This window comes from Staurois parvus, unplaced genomic scaffold (assembly GCF_062004578.1).
Source record: "Staurois parvus isolate SC_StPar_1 unplaced genomic scaffold, SC_StPar_1.0 ptg000246l, whole genome shotgun sequence".
Classification (NCBI taxonomy): domain Eukaryota; kingdom Metazoa; phylum Chordata; class Amphibia; order Anura; family Ranidae; genus Staurois; species Staurois parvus.
The window spans coordinates 2,170,001-2,191,801 of NW_028318042.1; the positions used below are offsets into that span (position 1 = coordinate 2,170,001).

Consider the following 21,801-nt stretch of genomic DNA (forward strand, 5'->3'; position numbering starts at 1 on the left):
TTTTGCAAACTTCAAACGTGCTGCAATCTTCTTTTTGGACAGCAATGGCTTCCTCCGTGGTGTCCTCCCATGTACTCCATTCTTGTTTAATGTTTTCCTTATTGTAGATGTGTCAACAAAAATGTTAGCATGTGCCAGAGATTTCTGTTGGTCTTTAGCTGACACTCTGGGATTCTTCTTTACCTCATGCAGCATTCTGCGCTGTGCTCTTGCAGTCATTTTTACAGGACGACCACGCCCAGGGAGAGTAGCAACAGTGCTAAACTTTCTCCATTTGTAGACAGTCTGTCTTACCGTGGACACATGAACATCAAGGCTTTTGGAGATACTTTTGTAACCCTTTCCAGCTTCATGCAAATCAACAATTCTTGATGGTAGGTCTTCTGAGAGCTCTTTTCTGCGAGGCATGGTTCACATCAGACAGTGCTTCTTGAAACCAGTAAACCCAAAACAGGTGTGTGTTTTTTAAGGGCAGGACAGCTGTCAGCAACACATCCAATATCATCACACTGATTGGAGTCAAGGTTGGCTCACTCCTGGCTCCAATTAGCTCTGGGAGAAGTCATTAAGCTAGGGCCTCACATACTTTTTCCTCCCTGCACTGTGAATGTTTACATGTTATATGCAACTTAACCATGGCAACATCTAATGTTTGTGTAGTATTATGTTCAGCAGACTGTGTTCTTCTATTGTTGTGACTTAGATGACGTTCAGAGCACATTTTATGCCCAATTCATGCAAAACTCCACGTAATCCCAAGGGGTTCACATACTTTTTCTTGCAACTGTATATATAAATAGGCTCCTTACTGGACCATTAGATCTCCATGGAGATCCCAAAACACCTTGCTGCTCTGCAGGTACATAAACTCTGGTCCCAGAAATGGAACTGCACTCCTTTCCCAAATGAACTTACTGCAAAAAGGGTCTTAAAATACAGAGGATTACAACATATTGTAGTATTTAGGCAGCAAGTTTAAGAAAATAATAAATCTACACTTACAAGAAACATGGGTACAAACCATGTGTAACACAGCAGACTAGCACCATTGGAGTCTCCCTCTCGATGTGTGGAATGACGTCACGTGTGTGGCCACACCCCTTCTTCTTCTTCTTCTTCTTTTTTTTTTTTTTTTTTTCTAAATAGGTTTATAATTGTTTGACACTTTAGCAGAATTCCATGTTATTGGAAGCAGAGCTTTGTGGTCCCATAACTATCATTCCTCAGGATACAGTGATGACACCTGTTTAGAAAGATTTCCACTCAGTTTTGAGAGCTTCGCTCTCACTTCTTCCAATTGTGTCTCTAGAACAGGAATTAAAGGAATATTTCAAAAGCGAGACACGTGTGGCACCCTCCTAGTTTAGCTAGGGGGAGCTAAACCCTAATGACTAGAGAGGAGCTGATTAGCAGCTCAGGTGAGATAGCCAGAGGGGTCAAATTGTGGTCAGGACTGAGAGACTTTGCAGGTCAGCCCCTCTGGAATTTCCCCCTGCTCTGAGGCTTTCGGAGGAGGGCCTTGGAGACAGTGGGTGGATCTGAGGAGTGGTCGGCTTCACTTTTGAGGGACCTCAGCCAATCCCCAACGGGAGGCTTGCCAAAGGGCTAAACTCCTTTAAAAAGTGTTGGAGCCTGCTCAGTAGCAGGAGAGTGGTGTGGGAGAGGAGTGTGAGGCAGGAAGATGTGAAGCTGAAGGAGGAAGGTTGCCAGGAGGCCTAGTGGGATGTGGCCTGCCTGCAAGCCTGGAGCTAGAAAGAGGAAAACTCGGGACTCTCTGGACTCTGAGAGAGGACCACCTGTATGGCAAGGAAGGAGCAGCCCAGCTGATAGGCCTGGTAGCAGCAGCCATTCCACAAGCTCTACAGGAGAGAATCTGAGTGAGTACACCTGCACCCCCTGGGCGGATAGGGGAAGGAGCACTCTGGTGGAGTCATTAGGGCAGACCAGTTGACACAAGTGTCCCCCATTCTACTTCACCCCAGTCTCAGCAGTCCTTCTATTTCCTATAGGGTGATGCGCAGCCCAGAGTGTCAGATGGATAAGATGAACTTGTCTCGAGTCCTTGGCCCGACCATTGTTGGACACTCTGTGCCGGATCCCAGCCCTCTCATGATCATGCAAGATACCCCAAGACAGGCCAAGGTAATGGACTCTGATGGGGTTTTGTGGATGTTCACAAAACCGTAGTCTACTTTCAACAAATGTCTTAAGTTTTGGGAAAGTTTACCTGAAAAGAAACCTTTGATTTGACTTTTATATTTTTGTTTTTTGCATTGTTATGCCTAAATGTAGTAAACAAATACCTTTTTGTCTTTGTAAATCCAACAAGTTATCAAGGAGCTTACTGAAAGTGGACCCGCAAATAAAAAAAAAAAAAATCACACCTCCTACAAAAAAATAGGAAGCATATTAGGATTTGTTTTTTTGTTTTTTTTTTTAAAGGTAACATTTTAGAGTTAAAAAAGCAATTTGCTTGTTGTGGGAAAAATGCTGCTCTGAGCTAAAAATCAAGAAGGTAGAAACATGTATCTAGATATGAATCTTCAAATAGTGAAGAAAGTCCTTGCTTGTGCCTGATGGCTTGGGTTCTCCAGCTCTCAAAAAAATAAGGACCCCTTCATACCCAGATTGAAAAATCCACCTGCAAGCTAACCATTAATCATGCCAGAGAAACTTCTTGTTTTGATAACTTTTGGCAGATGGTGCAGGCTCTCCAAGGACACACATTCAGGTACCAATTGGTCTTCACTAGAGCTTTTGATGGTGGGGATGGGATGGGCTGGAAACCTTAGTGGTCCCCAGAAATTCACTACAACTGGCACACTGGTTTGGCATCAGGGGTAGAAGAAGGTAAACGAAGGCTATGGGGGTGGACACAAGGGACAAGGTGCAGCTGGGATAAAGCAGGGTCTTGGGTGTGCAGCAAGCAGAGGGTAGTTAAGACAGCCTGGTTCGGCAATGAAAAAATCAATCGGCTGTCTGGTGCTGGCGCCACCATCTTGACTAAGGTAAACCGGCAGTGAAGCCTTGTGACTTCACAGATGGTTTCCTACTGCGCATGCCTGGAACGTGCTGAGCTTGTGAATGGGCCTCCGTCCTCTGGGGCCTGTTACGTTTTCCAGAGGGCTGCCGGGGGGGGGGCTGAACTTCTGACTCACTTTGCCTCGGCAAACTGAGCCGGAAGTGGGTACCGTTTTAAAACCAGGTATCCACTCCTCCCCCCCAAAAGGTGCCAAATGTGACAGCGAAGGGGGGAGGGAGGAGGCGGATAAGCTGAGCTTCCACTTTTGGGTGGAACTCGGTTTTAAAAACCCTCCAGGCCACTCCAACATCATTAGTGTGTGCTGAAGTACGTTGGAAAACCAAGACTAAATAAGGTCCACTTGGCACCATGTTATACCCTAAATATACAATATGTGTAATATGTAACGTAGCCATATAGGTAGACTTATCTCCTATTACAGGATTCCTTGCTCAGGGGCGTCGATGAGTCCATTCAATATCACAACATATTTCTCATGCCCTGACAAAGTGGGGTTTGAACTCCTAAGACATTTGTTTTGCACTCTTATTGGTTAGATTACACTGAGCTGAATCATGTCCCTTACAGCCTAGCCAATGATCACATGGTTTCTTCCATCATTACACTGCAGAAGGTCTATTCTCAACCAGCCAGGCCTTTATAATTGAAATAGGAGGGAGAGCAGAAAGCAGGGCTGGCATATCTCATGAGCTACTGTAATGGCTACTTTGGGAATTCCAGGTAAAACTCCGGACATGAACTTGAGGAAAACAAACTTTTTATTTACCAGCGCTGGTTGACTTAGCAAGGACTCATGTCTGCAAGCTAAGTGCCTTGAAAAGCATTTTACAGGTTATACATATCAGCAATTACGTCACAATGCATATAGTTCCTCTTTCACTTTCTGTATATTTAAAATAATTTCTAAGCAGTGCAGGATATGGTCTTGCTAGATAAACGATCTTCAGCTGAAAATAAGGGAGCCAGCTACAGACTGAAACACAATATTCCACAGGAAAAAAGGGAGGGGGGAAGTGAGCTGATGACCTTGCTTTGCAAACAGATGCTGTTAATGTTAAAGCTTAAGGGGAATATTTGGGTGCTGCCACACTACTATGGCTGCAGTTATGTCTGGAAATAATTGCCGTCCTTTCCCAGGTGATGTCTCTTCTGCTCTCCCTGCCATCTGGATTCTGGAATCAGTTTCTTTCCAACAACCAGGAGAATCAGAACTGCGACTCGCTGAGCTTGGCACAAGGTGAGAGCAAGCACTTCAAGATTATACACACACCGCAAAATGACTCAGAAGGTGGGGCACCCTCCTCTTTGTAAATATGTTTTTAGCAAACCATGTACATAGAATATCAACAAGCAAGCAGGAGTTTACATGTTAGAATGCCCAGCCAGCATGCGTAAAAAATTGGTGTCCTTGATGCCCCCTATATTAATGAAGTCTCACTTCCATTTTTTTTTTACTGATGTGTTCTGTTCACCAGGGTACAAAGTACATGTAGTAGATTTGTCCCATCTTCTGATGTGCTGTGTAGGACTAGCTGTGAGGTTGCACCCCTTCTTCTTCCATGGGCCTCCGACAACACTGCTAGCAAGGAGATGGCTGCTTCGACAAATGGCATCTTTCTCCACTGCCAAGCACTTGCCTAAAATAAGATGAGCTTCCATTAGGGCAAAGGGGGCCTGTCAGCTAAAATATTCCAGCAAGCAGGCAAGTGCTTGGAAACTGAGAAACGGCACTTTTGTCAAAGTAGCCATCTCTTTACTAGCTGCGTTGTCGGACAGCTGTGGAGGGAGGAAAGACGCTTGTCTTGTTAGCCTTAAACCAGACATAGGGAGATGAGAAAATACTACGTGTACCTTGTCCCCTGGAGAAGAGAACACATTGGTAAAAATGGAAGTAAGGCTTTGTCGTTCTTCTTTAATGGATATATAAACCAAAGTAGAAAAATGTATTATATTGCAACTTCTCAGTACTGTGGTGGCTGCATTTGTGGTTTTGTTGGGGGGTTTATAGTGGGGGGGGGGTTTGTGGCTTTGGTTTCTTGTGGCTTTGGTTTCTTGTGGCTTTGGATTTTTGGTGTTGTTTTTTGTTTTTGTTATTTTATTTTATTTTTTTTTTTTAATTTCTGGAGGGTTTGTTTTTTTGTGGGTTTGGTTTCTTGAGGGTCTGTTTTTTTTTTTTTTTTGTTGTTTTTTTTTTGTGGGTTTTGCTTTTGTTGTTTTTGTGCGTTTGATTTCTTGAGGGTTTGTTTTTTGTCTGTTTTGCCTTTTGTTGTTTTTGTTGGTTTGGTTTCTTGAGAGTTTGTTGTTTTTGTGGGTTTGGTTTCTTGAGGGTTTGGTTTTTTGTGGGTTTTGTTGTTGTGGGTTTGGTTTCTTGAGGGTTTGGTTTTTTTCTGGGTTTTTTTTTTTGTTTGATTAAAGCCAATACCTCTTTTAGCAAGTACAGAAAGTACCTGTTGATCATGCCATATCTTGGGAACTACCTGTATACGGAACTCAAATCAAAAAGACGTTTTCTTCCTTCCAAGCCATCTTCTGTAAACTACAGATTCTCTGCTCCCTATTTCATGTAGATGGAGAGCAAGACCTGTTTAAAGTCCAAATTAGGAGAGCAGCCTGGGGGACAACCATGGCTCCCTCTATTGATGCAGAACAGTGAGATAACACTACAGAGTGATCACTCAGTATTGCCAGGAAGTGTTTTAGGACTACAGAACCCACCTCAATGTTATGGAGAAGAGTAGAGGGGGGGTGTTGTCTAGTGTTGTTCAAGGGTTACATTGCTGATCCTTTATATACAGAACCGTGATATAGTGTCACCCCAAAACAGGAAATTCTGTTACTTGCAGATCACCAGGAGAAAATGAAGGGGGCAAGAAGCCTGAAAAATTAAAATGACTGCAGCCACCACATATCAACCAGTTCCCACTGGACGTACACATATATGCAGATGGGCTTTAATACGGAGTGGCCACAAGTGTCCATGGGGAATGGTTTACTGTGCCGAGAGCACGCTTCCAGGGCAGTAACTGCAAATATGCATCGGGAGCTTCCCATGACGTTTTAACTGGGAGTTTCTGATCATGTGACTGTTATGATAGCCAATCACAGAGAACACATGATAGTCCCACCTCTGCCTCACATCATTTAGAATCTCATAATGTGGAACCTCTCTCTCACGATCAGCAGTGACTGTATTTAGTCCTTATGCTGATATCATTTGTAAATGGGAAAGTATCTTATCTGCTTGTTTACATTTTTTTTTTCTTTTTTACGTTTCTTCAGTCACTTCCTGGTTTCCAGGCTTAGGCAAATGCCATACATCCCAGGAGTCTCTTGAAGGAAGAGGGGGTTCAGCAAAGCACACCCTCCTGCATGCATGCCTGAGCTAAGGGCAGATGGATTGCCGGAAGTCAATGCTACATGAACAGGGGCAGACTGACTATTCGAGCACTCGGCACTGCCTGAGGGCCCGGGGTCAGTAGGGGGCCCCATAAAATGCCTCTGGTACCTTTTTTATAGGCTTTTTTGGGTGTGTTTTGAGTGTGGGCAAGGACACAGGGGCCCCATGATCCTCAATTGCCCGGGGGCCCCATGAGTTATCAGTCCGCCCCTGTACATGAATCATCTGCCCTTACTCAAGATGGCCATGGCCAGAAAAGCTGGGGGGATGTTTTTCAAAGTGATTTCTCGGCAAAATCATGGGGACATGGATGGATGGGGGAGTTTTGCTTTGAATATTAAAAATGAATTAAATAGCATTTTTGATTTGTGGTGCTCAGATACAGTGTAGTCCATGCTTTAGTGAGTTGGAGGCAGCAGAAGTAAGAAGGGGTTAAGATTGGTAAGGTTGTGTTTTTTTGTTTTTTTTGTAGTTTTTTCTTTTTGTTTAATTTTTTTTGTTTTAATAATTTTTTTCTTTTGTGGTGTTTGTGTTTTTTTTTTTTTTTTTAATAATTTAATTTTTTTGTGTTTTTCTTTATGGTGTGTTTTTTTCTGTTTTTTTTTGTTTTTTTTTTGGTGTCTAATACACATTTTAATATTGCAGACAATATTTAGAAACAAAGTTTAAAAACTTGTAAACTTTTTAGTAAAATTATTTTAATTGATCAAAGCCATTCTCGTCCACTTTTTAAAATGGATTTCCAAGTTCCCTGTAAATGTATGCGGACCCCTCCTGATAATAAAGACATAAAAACGTTTCACAGCAGCTGTCAGAACCGATATCCTCAGTCTGTACAGAGAGAGAATATTTATTCAAAAATTATAGGTCTCCCTCCAGAATATCCCCCATGTGAGAAATCTATTATAATATTTATCATCGCAGAAATGTAACGTGTCCATTGAATATCCATAATCATGAATCTTTACACACTTATTAAAACTGACTAAAGGAAATCTATGGTCACAACATACATTTTCATTTTATAACCTCAGCATTGTAATACCAAAACGAACAATAGTTCTGTTTGACAATTACTTGGAATTTGAAGATTACTTGGAAAATCTCCTTTCATGTTGTCCTGCCTGTCTGCTGGCCATCTTTCCACAACGTTCTTAATTCCCAGCATGCTTTGCAGTTTCTCCATTTGTAAGGACTACCGTGGTACGTTGCTACCCGCAATCAATGATTCCTATACTGACTCCGCCTCCTGAAACTCCTCCCCTCTGCTCCTCTGTAGCTCAGAAGGCGGGCTCTGTGAAATGTGTGACACAGCAGTGCTACCGCCAGGGCATAGTGACTGTGAAGATCCTACACATTTCCTTCCCTGAATTCTGTGACACATTAAGTTAGTTTACAAACTTCCAGATGGTTGAGAATAATAGGAGTAGGCTAGGAATAATCGGAATACAACATGGAAAGAAATACAGTACTCAACACAGGGCTCTACATATTACCCGTATAACTTCACTATCTTTATATAGCAAGTCACAATGATCCAATTACTGGATATTGTACAAAAAGTCTGTAAGACAGTAAACAGGCCTTTTGTTTGAGAGAAAGTGTGGAGACCCCTGCTCTAGACATTTCTTGATCAGTAGTCGATGGACCTCCTGTCTAGCCATGTTCACAGTTCTAGCTTCACCAGCATCCAACCCTTAGATCAGTCATTCTCAACCAGTGTTCCCCCAGAAGTTTCTAGAGCAATGGTGGGTTGACCTCCCATCTGATGGTGCCTTCATAGTTCTGGGGCGAATGTCACTTGGCAGAACCAACTGTATGGCGGCAGTAGAGCCTCACCTCATGACCCTCAGATCCTAAGTTTCCTTTAACCCTAAGGGATGGATTCTTCCCAATTGAACCTTCAATGTAAGCTGTACTTTTCTCAACTGCCATTCATACAAAGGGGCAGGTCTCCAGGTGCCCACCTATGTAAGGGGGCAATTTGCTAACCAACAAAGCAAGGAGCCAAAGATTAACAAGTGTTTTGTGCCCTCTGTTTGTGTTTTGATACCAAAGCAAGGAGGTCTGACTTCATTTCTTTCTGTCCTTTTATTATTCTTGACTCTTTCTGTGTAAATATAATATGTGAAGATCCCACACATTTCCTTCCCTGAATTCTGTGACACATTAAGTTAGTTTACAAACTTCCAGATGGTTGAGAATAATAGGAGTAGGCTGGGAATAATCGGAATACAATGTGGAAAGAAATACAGTACCCAACACAGGGCTCTACATATTACCCGTGTATCTTCACTATCTTTTATATCTTTTAAGTCACAATGATCATCTAATTACAGGATATTGTACAAATAATTCAAAAGTATAAAACACTTGTCAAGGAATGTCCACCAACAACATATACATACTGTAACTATCCATATTTAAACTCCTATATACATACTGTACAGGGGCGGACTGACAACTTATGGGGCCCCCGGGCAATAGGGGATTATGGGGCCCCCGTGTCCTCACCCACACCCAAAAAAGCCTATGAAAAAGCCAATGAAATGTACCAGGGGCATCTCATGGAGCCCCCTACTGACCCTGGGCCCTCGGGCAGTGCTTGAATGGTCAGTCCGCCCCTGGTAATGATTTACTATAACCCATAAGTCCATGACTAATATTATGCTGGTTATGCTATGAGATGCCACAGAATTATGAAAATTTGCTCTAGGCAACCAGTAGGTTGATTACCACTGGTGCATGCTGAGGGAGAGTATAAATAGTCAGGCTGGACCCTGTGAGCTCTCCCTTTCCCCCTGACTGCAACCTAGGGAGGTGAAGCTGAATATTCTGATCTGTTAGGAAAATAGTCTGTGTGTCTTTTCAGATATTTTATTACTCGTCACAAAGTGGTTTCTCCATCCCCCACCTTTCATCTATGGACTTGGCCCTGGGAAAATGCTAGCCCTTCCTGTCTCTGAGGTACCCCCACCTGTCGGGGTGCTACATTATGAACTGTGTTTTGATGACCTAAGAAAAGATCTATGATTTATGGATATTCTATGGACATATAACATTTCTGTTCTGATAAATATAATATATTCCTCACGTGGGAGATGTTCTTGAGTGAATGCTATCATTTTGAACAAGTGTTAGAATATTCTACACAATATTGTTCTTGCCATAACCGGGGACAAGCTGGGGTCTCCATTGTGCCATTAGTTGAGAAATAATATGAAGAACATTAGCAGCTGTGGAATGGGTGTAACATTTTGAAGAGTGTCATTTCATGAGAATGCAGATTGTGATTTGTCCATTTTTCTCCAATCAGAGCGTCTGTTCCGTCCGCTGACATCTCCTGAGATTAACTCTGCTCCGGCTGCTCCTCTGAAACCCAAAGTTCCCTCCCCATATCTGTAAGTAATGTAATTTATTACAAGCAGATGAATCTAGGCATATTCATGGGTCTGGAGTCACCAGTGTCCATCTTAGATCAGTCACTCTCAGCCAAGTTTCCTCCAGAAGTTCCTTTAGCCATGGTGGACTGACCTCCTGTCTAGACATGTTGATAGGTCTAGATTCACTAGCGTCCAACCCTTAGGTAAGCCATTCTCAACCAGCATTCCTCCAGAAGTTTCTCGAGCAGTGGTGAATTGATCTCCTATCTAGACATATTCATTGTTCTGAATTCACCAGCATCCAACCCTTAGATCGGCCATTCTCAGCTAGGTTTCCTTGAGACCGGTGCTCTCCAAACTGCGGCTCGGGGGCCAGATGTGGCCCTTTGCCTGTCTTTATCCGACCCTTACACCCGAAAGCAAGGCACTATTCTCAGACTGATACAAACAATGGGCTGCAATTCTTCCCATGGACACCAATGATGACGCATGATTTCTACCCCTGATATCAACAATTGGCACTGTTCCTCCCACAGACACCAATGATGGGACCTAATTCCTTTCACTGACGAACAATGGGGCACCATTCTCCCAATGGACACCAATGCCGAGGCACAATTACTTCCCCTGATATCATGAATTGGCACTGTTCCTCCCACAGATACCAATGATGGGACATAATTCCTTCCACTGACACCAACAATGGGGTACCATTCCTCCCATTGATACCAAAAATGTGGGTACTATTCCCGCTGCTGACAGCATTGATGGGGCACCATTCCTCCCACTGACACCAAAGATGGGGCACTATTCCTTCCACAGATGCCAACAATTTGCACTATTCCTTCTGCTCAAATGAATGATGAAGCATTGTTTATTTCCACTGATTCAACAGCATTTTCTACTCAGTGGTCATAAGCTGAACCCCCAAAAGTCTGTAAGACAGTAAACAGGCCTTTTGTTTGAGAGTAAGTTTGGAGACACCTGCTCTAGACATTTCTTGAGAAGTGGTGGATGGACCTCCTGTCTAGGCATGTTCACGGTTCTAGATTCACCAGCATTCAACCCTTCGATCAGCCATTCTCAACCAGCGTTCCTCCAGAAGTTTCTAGAGCAATGGTGGGTTGACCAACCATCTGATGGTGCCTTCATAGTTCTGGGGCGAACGTCACTTGGCAGAACCAACTGTATGGCAGTAGAGCCTCACCTCATGACCCTCAGATCCTAAGTTTCCTTTAACCTAAGGGATGGATTCTTCCCATTGAACCTTCAATGTGAGCTGCACTCTTCTCAACTGCCATTCGTATAAAGGGGCAGGTCTCCAGGGACCCACCTATGTAAGGGGGCAATTTGCTAACCAACAAAGCAAGGAGCCAAAGATTAGTGTTTTAATACCAAAGCAAGGAGGTCCGACTTGATTTCTTTCTGTCCTTTATTATTCTTGACTTTCTGTGTAAATATAACTGAAAATAATTTTGTTGGATACAAAATGTACATCTATATTGGGTGCTCAGCAGAGGTGCATTTATAAAAACAAAAAAGTGCATAGCTATTCTGGATAGTAACATTTATAGGTAAAATTGATCCAGGGAATATCTGCCTCTTGGGAGATCAGGAAGAATTTTTCTCCCCAGCAAGAGCAAATTGGATCATGCTTTCCTGGGTTTTTTTTTTTGTTGCCTTCCTCCTGGATAACTGTGGGAATAGGATCAGAACTTTATTTTTTTTTTTTTTTATGGTTTGAACTGTATGGACTTATTTTGCCTTTTTTCAGCCAGACTAACTATAACTTTATTCGTCTAGGAAATCTGCTGGCACATGTGCTCTGTGCTATTGGAGCAAATCGAATGTATGATTTCCTCTACAGGTCAAATGTTGCTCATTCATAAAAGTGTTAAATATTGCCACTAGGTGGAGCTGAGGTTGATAGGAAAGAAAAAAAAAAACTTTGACCAGCAGGTATTTGCTGACTGTGCAAACAGCCACCAATAGCTGCGACTACAGTCTGTCATTGCAGTGTACAGGCTCAGTGGCCACAGCTAGCTTCTCACACCTGAGCAGCAGGATTCGGTAGATTCCTGTAGCTGCCACTTGTACCGTATCCAACTGTGAATGGGATTGTAGCCTTGTATATCCACATAAACACATGACCACTAGAGTGCATTTATAAATCCACATACATACACGACTAGTAGAGGGAGCATTTATAAATCCACATATATACACAACCAGTAGAGGCAGCATTTATAAATCCACATATACACACGACCAGTAGAGGCAGCATTTATAAATCCACATATATACACGACCAGTAGAGGCAGCATTTATAAATCCACATATATACACGACCAGTAGAGGCAGCATTTATAAATCCACATATATACACGACCAGTAGAGGCAGCATTTATAAATCCACATATATACACGACCAGTAGAGGCAGCATTTATAAATCCATATATATACACAACCAGTAGAGGCAGCATTTATAAATCCACATATATACACGACCAGTGGAGGGAGCATTTATAAATCCACATATATACACACAACCAGTAGTCGGAGCATTTATAAATCCACATATATACACGACCAGTAGAGGCAGCATTTATAAATCCACATATATACACGACCAGTGGAGGGAGCATTTATAAATCCACATATATACACGACCAGTAGAGGCAGCATTTATAAATCCACATATATACACGACCAGTAGAAGGGAGCATTTATAAATCCACATATACACTCGACCAGTAGAGGCAGCATTTATAAATCCACATATATACACGACCAGTAGAAGGGAGCATTTATAAATCCACATATATACACGTCCAGTAGAGGCAGCATTTATAAATCCACATATATACACGACCAGTAGAGGCAGCATTTATAAATCCACATATATACACGACCAGTAGAGGCAGCATTTATAAATCCACATATATACATGACCAGTAGAAGGAGCATGATCTACATACAAAGTAAATATGGAACAGCAAGCAAGTAAAAAATTAGAAAAAAAAGTTTCAATTACTCTTAGAAAATGGTCATGCCGAGTTATTTTACCTTTTCCTGTGTTTCCCGCGTACAGAACAGAGTCTGCCAGCAGAAGTGAAGTGGTGAAGAAACCGGGAAGATTTTTCACTTCTCCAAATAACTGAAATGGAGTGGCCTCCTCACAAGGAAACCGAATCACTGCGCACTTACCAATCACATGACTGTTTTGTGTTGTATGTATAGAGCCTGTTCACCGCAACGTGTCACTGATTTTGTATTTGGCATGTAGGTTGTTCTCCGTGTCCTTTTTTTTGTGTGTGTTAACTTTGTAAAATGAACGATTAATGATTACTTTGCAGTAGAAGCTTTTCACTGATTTCTTTCCAGTTGACATGGCTTGGGCTGGTCTTAGAACCAAGGTGGGGGCAGCATGGGGTGGTGTGGGCACATCTGCCAGTCTGTTGTAGTATTGGATGTGATGTCATTGGTCATGCAGTGTACAGGCGCAGCGCACATGGTTTACATCACAGGTGTCAAACTGGTGGCCCTCCAGCTGTTGCCAAACTACAAGTCCCATGAGGCATTGCAAGATTGACAGTTACAAGCATGACTCCCAAAAGCAGAGGCATGATGGGACTTGTAGTTTCGCAACAGCTGGAGGGCCGCCAGTTTGACACCCCTGGTTTACACTATCTTTGTCTCAATGAGGCCAGGAAATGATTGGCTCCACTCCAAGAACTTTTTTGTACTCCTCATTGGCCTCTACGTAACCCTGAGCACCTGATAGGCCCTATTTGGGGGAGTACATTCTATTGATTGTAGTAACTACCCAATTTCAAAGTCTGAATTCTTAACTCAAGAGTCCCTTCTATTACTCTGGATCTCAGCAAAAAAAAAAAAAAAAAAAAAAGAATGTGGAGTCAACTTCCAGAGGTCATGAGGAGGAAGGAAAACACAGTAAGAAACAATTTAATGAAAAATAATTCTAGGGCCATTAAAATGGTTCTAAAGCCTGAACAAGCAAGGAATGCATTATGGTAATAAAATGTTTGGATAGCAATACTGCCCATTCACCCAACCCCCACCACCCCCTTATACTTACCAGAGTCCTCTCTTGATCCAGCGCTGTTGCTGTCTGCAGTGGCTCTATCCTGTCACTTCTTGGTCTTACTGGCTTTGCCGAGGCTCCAGTTAAACCTTGTGAGATGTGGCAGGGCCAAGATGTGCTGTCTTTCGAACCCAGAGGTGTGCCCCTATAGCAAGCAGCTTGATATGGGGGCACACCAAGAAGTGGAGGAGCCAGGAGCGCCAGTGGAGGACCTGAGAAGAGGTTTGGGCCCCACTCTGTTCTGCTTTTCTGCCCCCTTCTCCAAGTTTTTGGTTGGGAGTGGCCCCTGGTTTTGAAAGGTACCCACTTCCACCTGGGAGCCTAGGCAATCCAATCAGAAGTTTGATGCCCCCCTCCTTTGCCCACAGCCTTCTGGGATACATCACAGGTCCTGGAAAGCTGCAGGACTGTTTATAAAGGGCAGCGTGGCAGGAAGCTAACTGTGGAGCTGCAAAGAGTCACTACCGGCTTCCCACACTATGTATGCTGGTGCCAGGGACCTGACGAATGGTAAAAAACTGGCCCAGGTGAGGACAGCGCTGGATCCTTGAACAGGCGAGTGTCTTTTAGATAAGTCAGCAGCTACAGTAAGGCTGCTGCCTTTTAATTCTTTCTTTGGGTCTCGCTGGTGGGGCAAAACGTTCTGGTAAGTGATTAGAGGTCCATTGAAGTAGCTGCTAAGAGTTGGTCAGCACTGATTTTTGGATGAACTTTTTGAGTTTTCAGTTTTGGTTAATCGAACAAGTCACTTTTATGGTGATTGAAGGGGTTGCGTTAAAATCTGCTTTCACTTAGGAACTTTTAGTAATATTGCACTTTTTTTTTTATACAAACACAAGTCTATTCCATTTATTGTGCAAAATATAACAGTTTTTTTGGTGAAGTAGCTGTGAACAGGTGAGACTGCTTCACTCACAAATGTATGTGTGTATATATATATAATATTTTAGTGTGTTAAATGTAATCACATAATTGGTCATATTGGTGGAGTTAGCACTGCCTCTATGGCTGAAACCCTTCTGCTGTGAGCTGCAGTGTCTGGGATGGGGCGTTTGTGAGACATTTATTGTTTTTTAATTATATATTTAAAGGCTTTTGTGTCACATAGTAACTGGATATGAGGATCTGTTTAGACCTTTGTGCAAGGTCCTTTAGATCTACATTAGGTCGTGAAGCAAGATAAATATAGAAGGCTCAAGAACTTGGGTTGGCAGTGACAACTCCCTTCACAAGTTCTCTTTATATTGCAGGGGCTGTGAGACCGTAACATCAGCAGAGGGTTGCAAATGACCTACTGTAGGAGCAATGAACGTACATGGCCGTGGGGTGGCAGAGCCAAAAGCTATGGAACCCCCTACCCCAAGAGACATAAGTAGCCGGAAATGTCTTCAGCCCAGAAGAAACCAGATACAGTATAGCTAAAAACTATGAATGCTGTCACCAGTGGCGGACTGACAACCTATGGGGCCCCTGTGTCCTCGCCCATGCTCAAACCACACCCAGAAAAGCCTATGAAAGGTACCAGGAGCATCCCATGGGGGCCCCCTACTGACCCCAGGCCCTTGGGCAGTGCCCAAGTTCCCCAATGGTCAGTCCGCCCCTGGCTGTCACACAATGCAGACTGTTATAGTGAAGAGGATTGGGCAGGAGATCAGATATTTTATAACAGATTACTAGTTGTCCTGCTCTGGTAGAACCTGTAGGAAGCACAGATGAACAATGTAAAGATAAAACCAGGACTGTATAAAATGTACAATATGCTTTGCATGGCATGGCCAGCTTGCAGCTGATGAGAAACTACCCGCCTTATATAATCTTATAGCATATCGCCACCTAGTGGATAAATGGCTCCCTGCACACAAACTTCCATTCACCAGGCAACTGTTTCAGAACCAAGCATCTGCTGCAGGAGTGTCCTTGTTTAATGCAGCGGTAAGTGATTTACAGCGCATTAGTGTAAATGTGCTGAATCATGGTTTTTTTTTTTCCCTTTATGCTAAACACTAGCACTGCTTTATACAAATATTTTTTAAATCAGCATTTATAATGTGCTTTCCTCTTGCAAAAGTCAAGGTGCAATCTGTATCTATTGACCGCGGCAAGTTAAAGCCCAGATCAGGAGTACGTAACACAGAGAATATAGGGGTCAGGAGTAAAAAATGTATGGGGTGCAGGAATCAGGAGTAAGCAGGGGCGGACTGACAACTCATGGGGCCCCCGGGCAACAGGGGATCATGGGGCTCCTGTGTCCTTGCCCAAACTCAAAAAAGCCTATGAAAAAGGTACCAGGGGCATCTCATGGGGCCCCCTACTGACCCCGGGCCCTCGGGCAGTGCCCGAGTTTCCAAATAATCAGTCCGCCCCTGGGAGTAAGTTACTCCTGACCCCCGTCACTCAATTTGTTACCAACACAGAGATATCAGGAGTAAGTAAACAGACAGATAGCAGGCATCAGCAATTAGGAACTCAGTGTGTGCAAGCGTCAGGAGGAAGTGACGCAGAGGTCAGGCCAGGAGTACATAAAGCAAAGAGTGTAGGGGTCAGGAGTAAGAAATGCAGCAATCAGGAGTAGGTAACAAATTGAGTGAAGGGGGGTTCAGGAGTAACTAACTCAGAGATATCAAGTGTCATGAGTAACTAAACAGAGAGAGAGCAGGTGTCAGCAATAGGTAACTCAGAGGGCAAGCGTCAGGAGTAAGTAATGCAAAGGTCAGGTCAGGGAGGGCAAGCGTCAGGAGTAAGTAATGCAAAGGTCAGGTCAGAGAGGGCAAGAGTCAGTAGTAAGTAATGCAAAGGTCAGGTCAGAGAGGGCAAGCGTCAGGAGTAAGTAATGCAGAGGCCAGGTCAGAGAGGGCAAGCGTCAGGAGTAAGTAATGCAGAGGCCAGGTCAGAGAGGGCAAGCGTCAGGAGAAAGTAATGCAGAGGCCAGGTCAGAGAGGGCAAGCGTCAGGAGTAAGTAATGCAAAGGCCAGGTCAGAGAGGGCAAGCGTCAGGAGTAAGTAATGCAGAGGCCAGGTCAGAGAGGGCAAGCGTCAGCAGTAAGTAATGCAGAGGCCAGGTCAGAGAGGGCAAGCGTCAGGAGTAAGTAATGCAGAGGCCAGGTCAGAGAGGGCAAGCGTCAGGAGTAAGTAATGCAGAGGCCAGGTCAGAGAGGGCAAGCGTCAGGAGAAAGTAATGCAGAGGCCAGGTCAGAGAGGGCAAGCGTCAGGAGTAAGTAATGCAAAAGTCAGAGCAGGAGTAAACTACACAGAGAGAGCAGAGGTCAAGAGTAAGTAACGCAGAGAGACCAGGGGTCTAAACATTTTGAACTGTATCAGTTTTCTGGGCAAAGTGGTACATTATCTGACAGGAACACAGGGGTGCCAATATTTTTGGCCACGACTATAAGAGAATAAGTGGATACCCCGAGAAAAGACCGGAGGAGCCAATGTAGAATGACAGTTCTGTATTGAGAGAGTTTTATTCTTTCAGAAACTCAATTTAAGGGGGTAACCCCATTTTTGCAAGAGGAGAGAGCTTTGCGCAGGCAGGAGCACCTGAGAAAGGCCCCAAGGGATATAGAAAGTGACAACAGGTGATGAAGAGCAGCTTGTATGAAAGACAGTGCACAGGGAGTGTGAAAGCCAAGGTGCTAGGCAGAGGATATACAAGGGCTAGTTGTCTGGTAATTCCAAATGTTAGAAGTTGCAGAGTAAAGAATAAGAATGAACTGTAGAATGAAATTCCCTATTATCACACTAGGTGAGGATTCAGTCACCTGATTAATTGCAGAGTATGAGGGAAGCCATCTATGCACTCTCAAGAAAGAGGGTGGAATGTGGCCAATATCAGGGAAGCAGCAATACTGGGAGATCTCTGTGTAAGAGTCTGAAAAGCTGTCACATGACTGAAGATGAGCGATGAAAGCGACAAAGCAAGTGTGTGGGCATACATAGATTGTACGTGGAGGGGAACAAAGGTGTACTGAGAATGAGATAAATGTAACCTTTTCTAATACTAAGCTGGCAAAGCAGTTGACCAATGTCAAAGGCCAGCTCTTTAGGGAGGCAAAAGCAGTAAGCCTTTGCAGCTTGAAAGATAGGCAGTCTGGTGCTTCTTGACCCCAATACTGGGCAGAAGGCTTGTCAAAGCTCAGGGCAGTTTTAAGACCAAGGGAGATCTATTTAATGGAACTAAACTCCCAGGAAGTGAGGAGTAGAGTTCCAGTGACATTGGTTGTCTTGAAGGAGTTCACCAGAAGAACCTGAGCTAATCTCCCAGGAAGTAAGTAGAGTTTCAGTGACCTTGAATGGAAAAGTTTGACATTGGTTGTCTTGAAGGAGTCCACCAGAAAAACCTGAGCTAATCTCCCAGGAAGTAAGTAGAGTTTCAGTGACCTTGAATGGAAAGGTTGGACATTGGTTGTCTTGAAGGAGTCCACCAGAAGAACCTGAGCAAAAGTCTCACAGAGCAGCAACCAGACAGCATGTTGAGACAACAAAGCTCAACAAAATGTCTTGCTGAAGGGAAATGTGAATAATATTGATGCCAGGATTAGACACAGATAGGTGGAAGAGTACAAGGTAGGGAACGGGGGGGTACCCAAGAAGGGTGCAATATTAACCACAGGGGAAACAGGACATCAGCATTCTGGGCTACAGCTAAGAAAAAGATTAGACTTCTACAAAAGGGGTCACCAAGGTACCCTGAGGAACGCTCAGGGGTTGAGTAATAATATAGCACCAAGAGTTCACCAATGTAAAGGCTACGTTGAATTGTGAATAGATGGGGAGTAAAAACCATCACATTGCTTTGATGTCAAAGTTAGAGAATCTCTCATATGAGAGAGGTAGGTCTATAGGGGACCAGGATCAAGTTCCTGATGCAAATATTAGAGGAAGTGTATCCCCTGTGCCTAATGCACATGCATCTGTTTGGTCACTTGCAGTCAACTAATCGTGACATGGCTGGGGAGCACACAAAAAGGCCAAACTTTCCAAACAAGCCAATAGTCACACACCAATGACATCATTAGTCAATAAAAGTATATTCAAACAAGGCAAGGACACGCTGCTGCCCCTGCCTTTGGACCACCAACCTCTGACCCCTTTCACCCTTACAGAATTAGTCATTGCGATAGAGTGGTGGCACTTTCCTTACAACCATGAGATAAACTTTGTTTGGGAATGTTTCAGAGCCTAGAGAGACTTGATGACATTATCCTCTTCCTCACATGACTGAACACTAGTGGCATTTGCTCTCTCACTCAGTAGGTAGTTACCAAGGGATTCATAGGAGAGCGGCCAAATCGAGCAGAAGTGGGGCAGGAGTGAGATTTCAATGGACCTGAATGGGCAAAGTACAGAGTATCTTTAACCAGGCCAGCTCCCAAACCTGTAAACCCCACCCTCTTTGGACCACAGGGGGGGGTAAGTTTTTTTTTCCCATATGCTACTAAGGAGTTAAATAGGAACTTTTTTTTTTTTTAACTTGTCAGGTTGTTTAAACTGAGGACATATGCAAGTTGAAGCTCATCACTTTGATCTACAGATGAATGAAACAAAGTAGATTCAAAGGCAACCATAGGAGGATGAGAGGTGTCGCTGGGCAGCTCCGGATTTTACTAACACACGGCGCCCGACAGAGCAGGAGTTCTGTATGTGCATACAGTACAGCTCCTCAGCAGAGAAGTTCTGGAGACAAGACAACTGCAAATGGCACTGTGGATGACCGTTCCTACGCTGTGAGGACACTAGAGAAGAGAGCTTTGAAGTTGGAGGAGGAAGTGCAAAGTTTAAAGCTCTGTTTGTGTCCTATATGACGTATGAGTGGAGGTGGAGTGGAAACCCTGTGATCCCCTGCTGAGCTACCTGGAAATAAAGATTGGCCATAGAGGAGACCAGTAGTCTTTTGGCCCCTTGAGGGTCAGTGCGGGGAGGTGAGCAGGCACTGCTGCCATTTGAGGATTTGTTTGAGCACTAGAAGTGAAGATCACCGTTTTGTCACAAGTTACACCTGCATGGACTTTTATATATATATATATATATATATATATATATATAATTTTTATATATATATTTTTGTATATGCACATGGAAAGGTTTTTTGTTTGTCATATACACTTGTTCACTTTAAATTATTGATTATTAATTTTCACTCTAAATATTGAATGGGAAGTAGGAATTTATTTTAGATTTAAATATTATTTTCCACGGATTATACTATCTATCACTGATATATTATGGATTCAGTTTGATTTTTATATATGAATATGAGTTTGTTAATTTGGTAAATATTAGTTGTAGTGTTCCATTGATTAGTAAGGAACTATTAACACTAAAGCACTATTATTCACTGATGGCACTTTAATATATATATAGATTTATTTATCTAGCGCTTCACTAATTTAAGGTATATAATTGGTTACTTAATGGTTTAAGGTAAAGCGACAGCAGCTGTTGATTTAGGGACCTTGCCTGTATTGAGCGCAGGAGGATATTTCCAATTTCAAAGGTAACCATGTTACTTTGTATCTATCCAAGGAAGTGGTCTCCAAACTGCATCCCCGTTCTTGCCTTTATCCATCCCTTTGGCTCCTACTGATAAAGCATCTGACACCAACAATGGGGATATAATTCCTGCACTGACACCAACAATGGGGCACTATTCCTTCCACTGACAGGGTGCTATTAAGCCACTGGCACCAATGTGGGGACACTATTCCATCCACTGACACCAACAATGGGGCACTATTAATTCCCCTAAAACCAAAGAAGGGACATTTACTCCTACTGAAGCCGGGACTTTTCCTACTGCCACTGGCCATGGTCTGGCACCCCTAAAGTCTGAAAGACAGTAACTGGAGAAAGTCTGGAGACCCCTGATTTAGTGTCTAAACAATGTTTATATACACTGTGTCAGAACAATTATTTTTTTTTTACAGAAGCAGCATTAACAGCTATTGTGTTTACACAGCAACCCCCAATTGTCATTTTGATTGCTTAGCATTACCAGTATGTGTTAGGGGGAGCAGCAGTGGGGCAGAAAGACTACATATGTACTTTGATTACGTTTTTTTGGGCACGTGTAGTACATGCAGTGTCCAAAACTGGTTAGAGACAATATTACCAGACCATGCAATTCGACACCAATATTCCCAGAGGATTATATGGGCATGTAATGTATGATATGGATGTTATTTACCTGCAAAATCCACCCTTATGTAGACATGAAAAAGCCAGAGCATGCTGCCATCTTGGATGTGATGTCAGCAGCCCTAAGTGACATTCTCTCCTTCCTCAGCATCTGAATAAATGGATATGTAGGAAGGTGAAGAATGGGTTAGAGGTGCTGGGCCAGCACAGACAGTAATTAGATATTTCAAGAAGAGAGGGCTATGGGCAGCACAGTGGCTAAATGGTTAGCACTGTCACCTGGCAGTACTCGGGTTGTTGGTTCAAATCCCAACCATGGCACCACCTGCCTGGTGTTTGCATGTTCTCCCTGTGCCTGCATTTTTTTTCCAGCTACTCGTTTCCTCCCACACTTCAAAGACATGCTGGTAGGTGAATTGGCTTCTGTTTAAATTGTCCCTAGTATGTGTATGTATGAATGTGAGTTAGGGACCTTAGATTATACGCCCCTTGAGGGATAATGACTGATGTGAATGTACAATATATATGTAAAGCGCTGCGTAAATTGACAGCGCTATATAAGTACCTGAAATAAATAAATTAGAGGTGACTTATTGATACATAGCAAATATCCCAAAATCATCGTTTCCCAGAGTTCAACTTTAACAGCAATTTATAGATAGTGATGTAATTGCTATTGTCGCTAAGAAGTGATTGTTTCACAGGTACAGGTCATACTAGTGCCACACGCTAGCGTGGG

General features: G+C 43.2%; 1 protein-coding gene across 1 annotated transcript in view; it reads left to right on the plus strand.

Annotated features, from left to right (window-relative positions):
* LOC149459816 (rac GTPase-activating protein 1-like) overlaps positions 1 to 13,172 on the plus strand; it is a 102,782-nt gene extending 89,610 nt beyond the window's left edge. Inside the window, exons 13-16 of the mRNA XM_089680600.1 lie at positions 2,010 to 2,142; positions 4,181 to 4,280; positions 9,757 to 9,841; positions 12,916 to 13,172. Of these exons, the coding sequence (XP_089536726.1) occupies positions 2,010 to 2,142; positions 4,181 to 4,280; positions 9,757 to 9,841; positions 12,916 to 12,985 (388 nt within the window). The 3' untranslated portion in view covers positions 12,986 to 13,172. The remainder of the gene's footprint in view (positions 1 to 2,009; positions 2,143 to 4,180; positions 4,281 to 9,756; positions 9,842 to 12,915) is intronic.
* Positions 13,173 to 21,801: the final 8,629 nt, after the last annotated feature.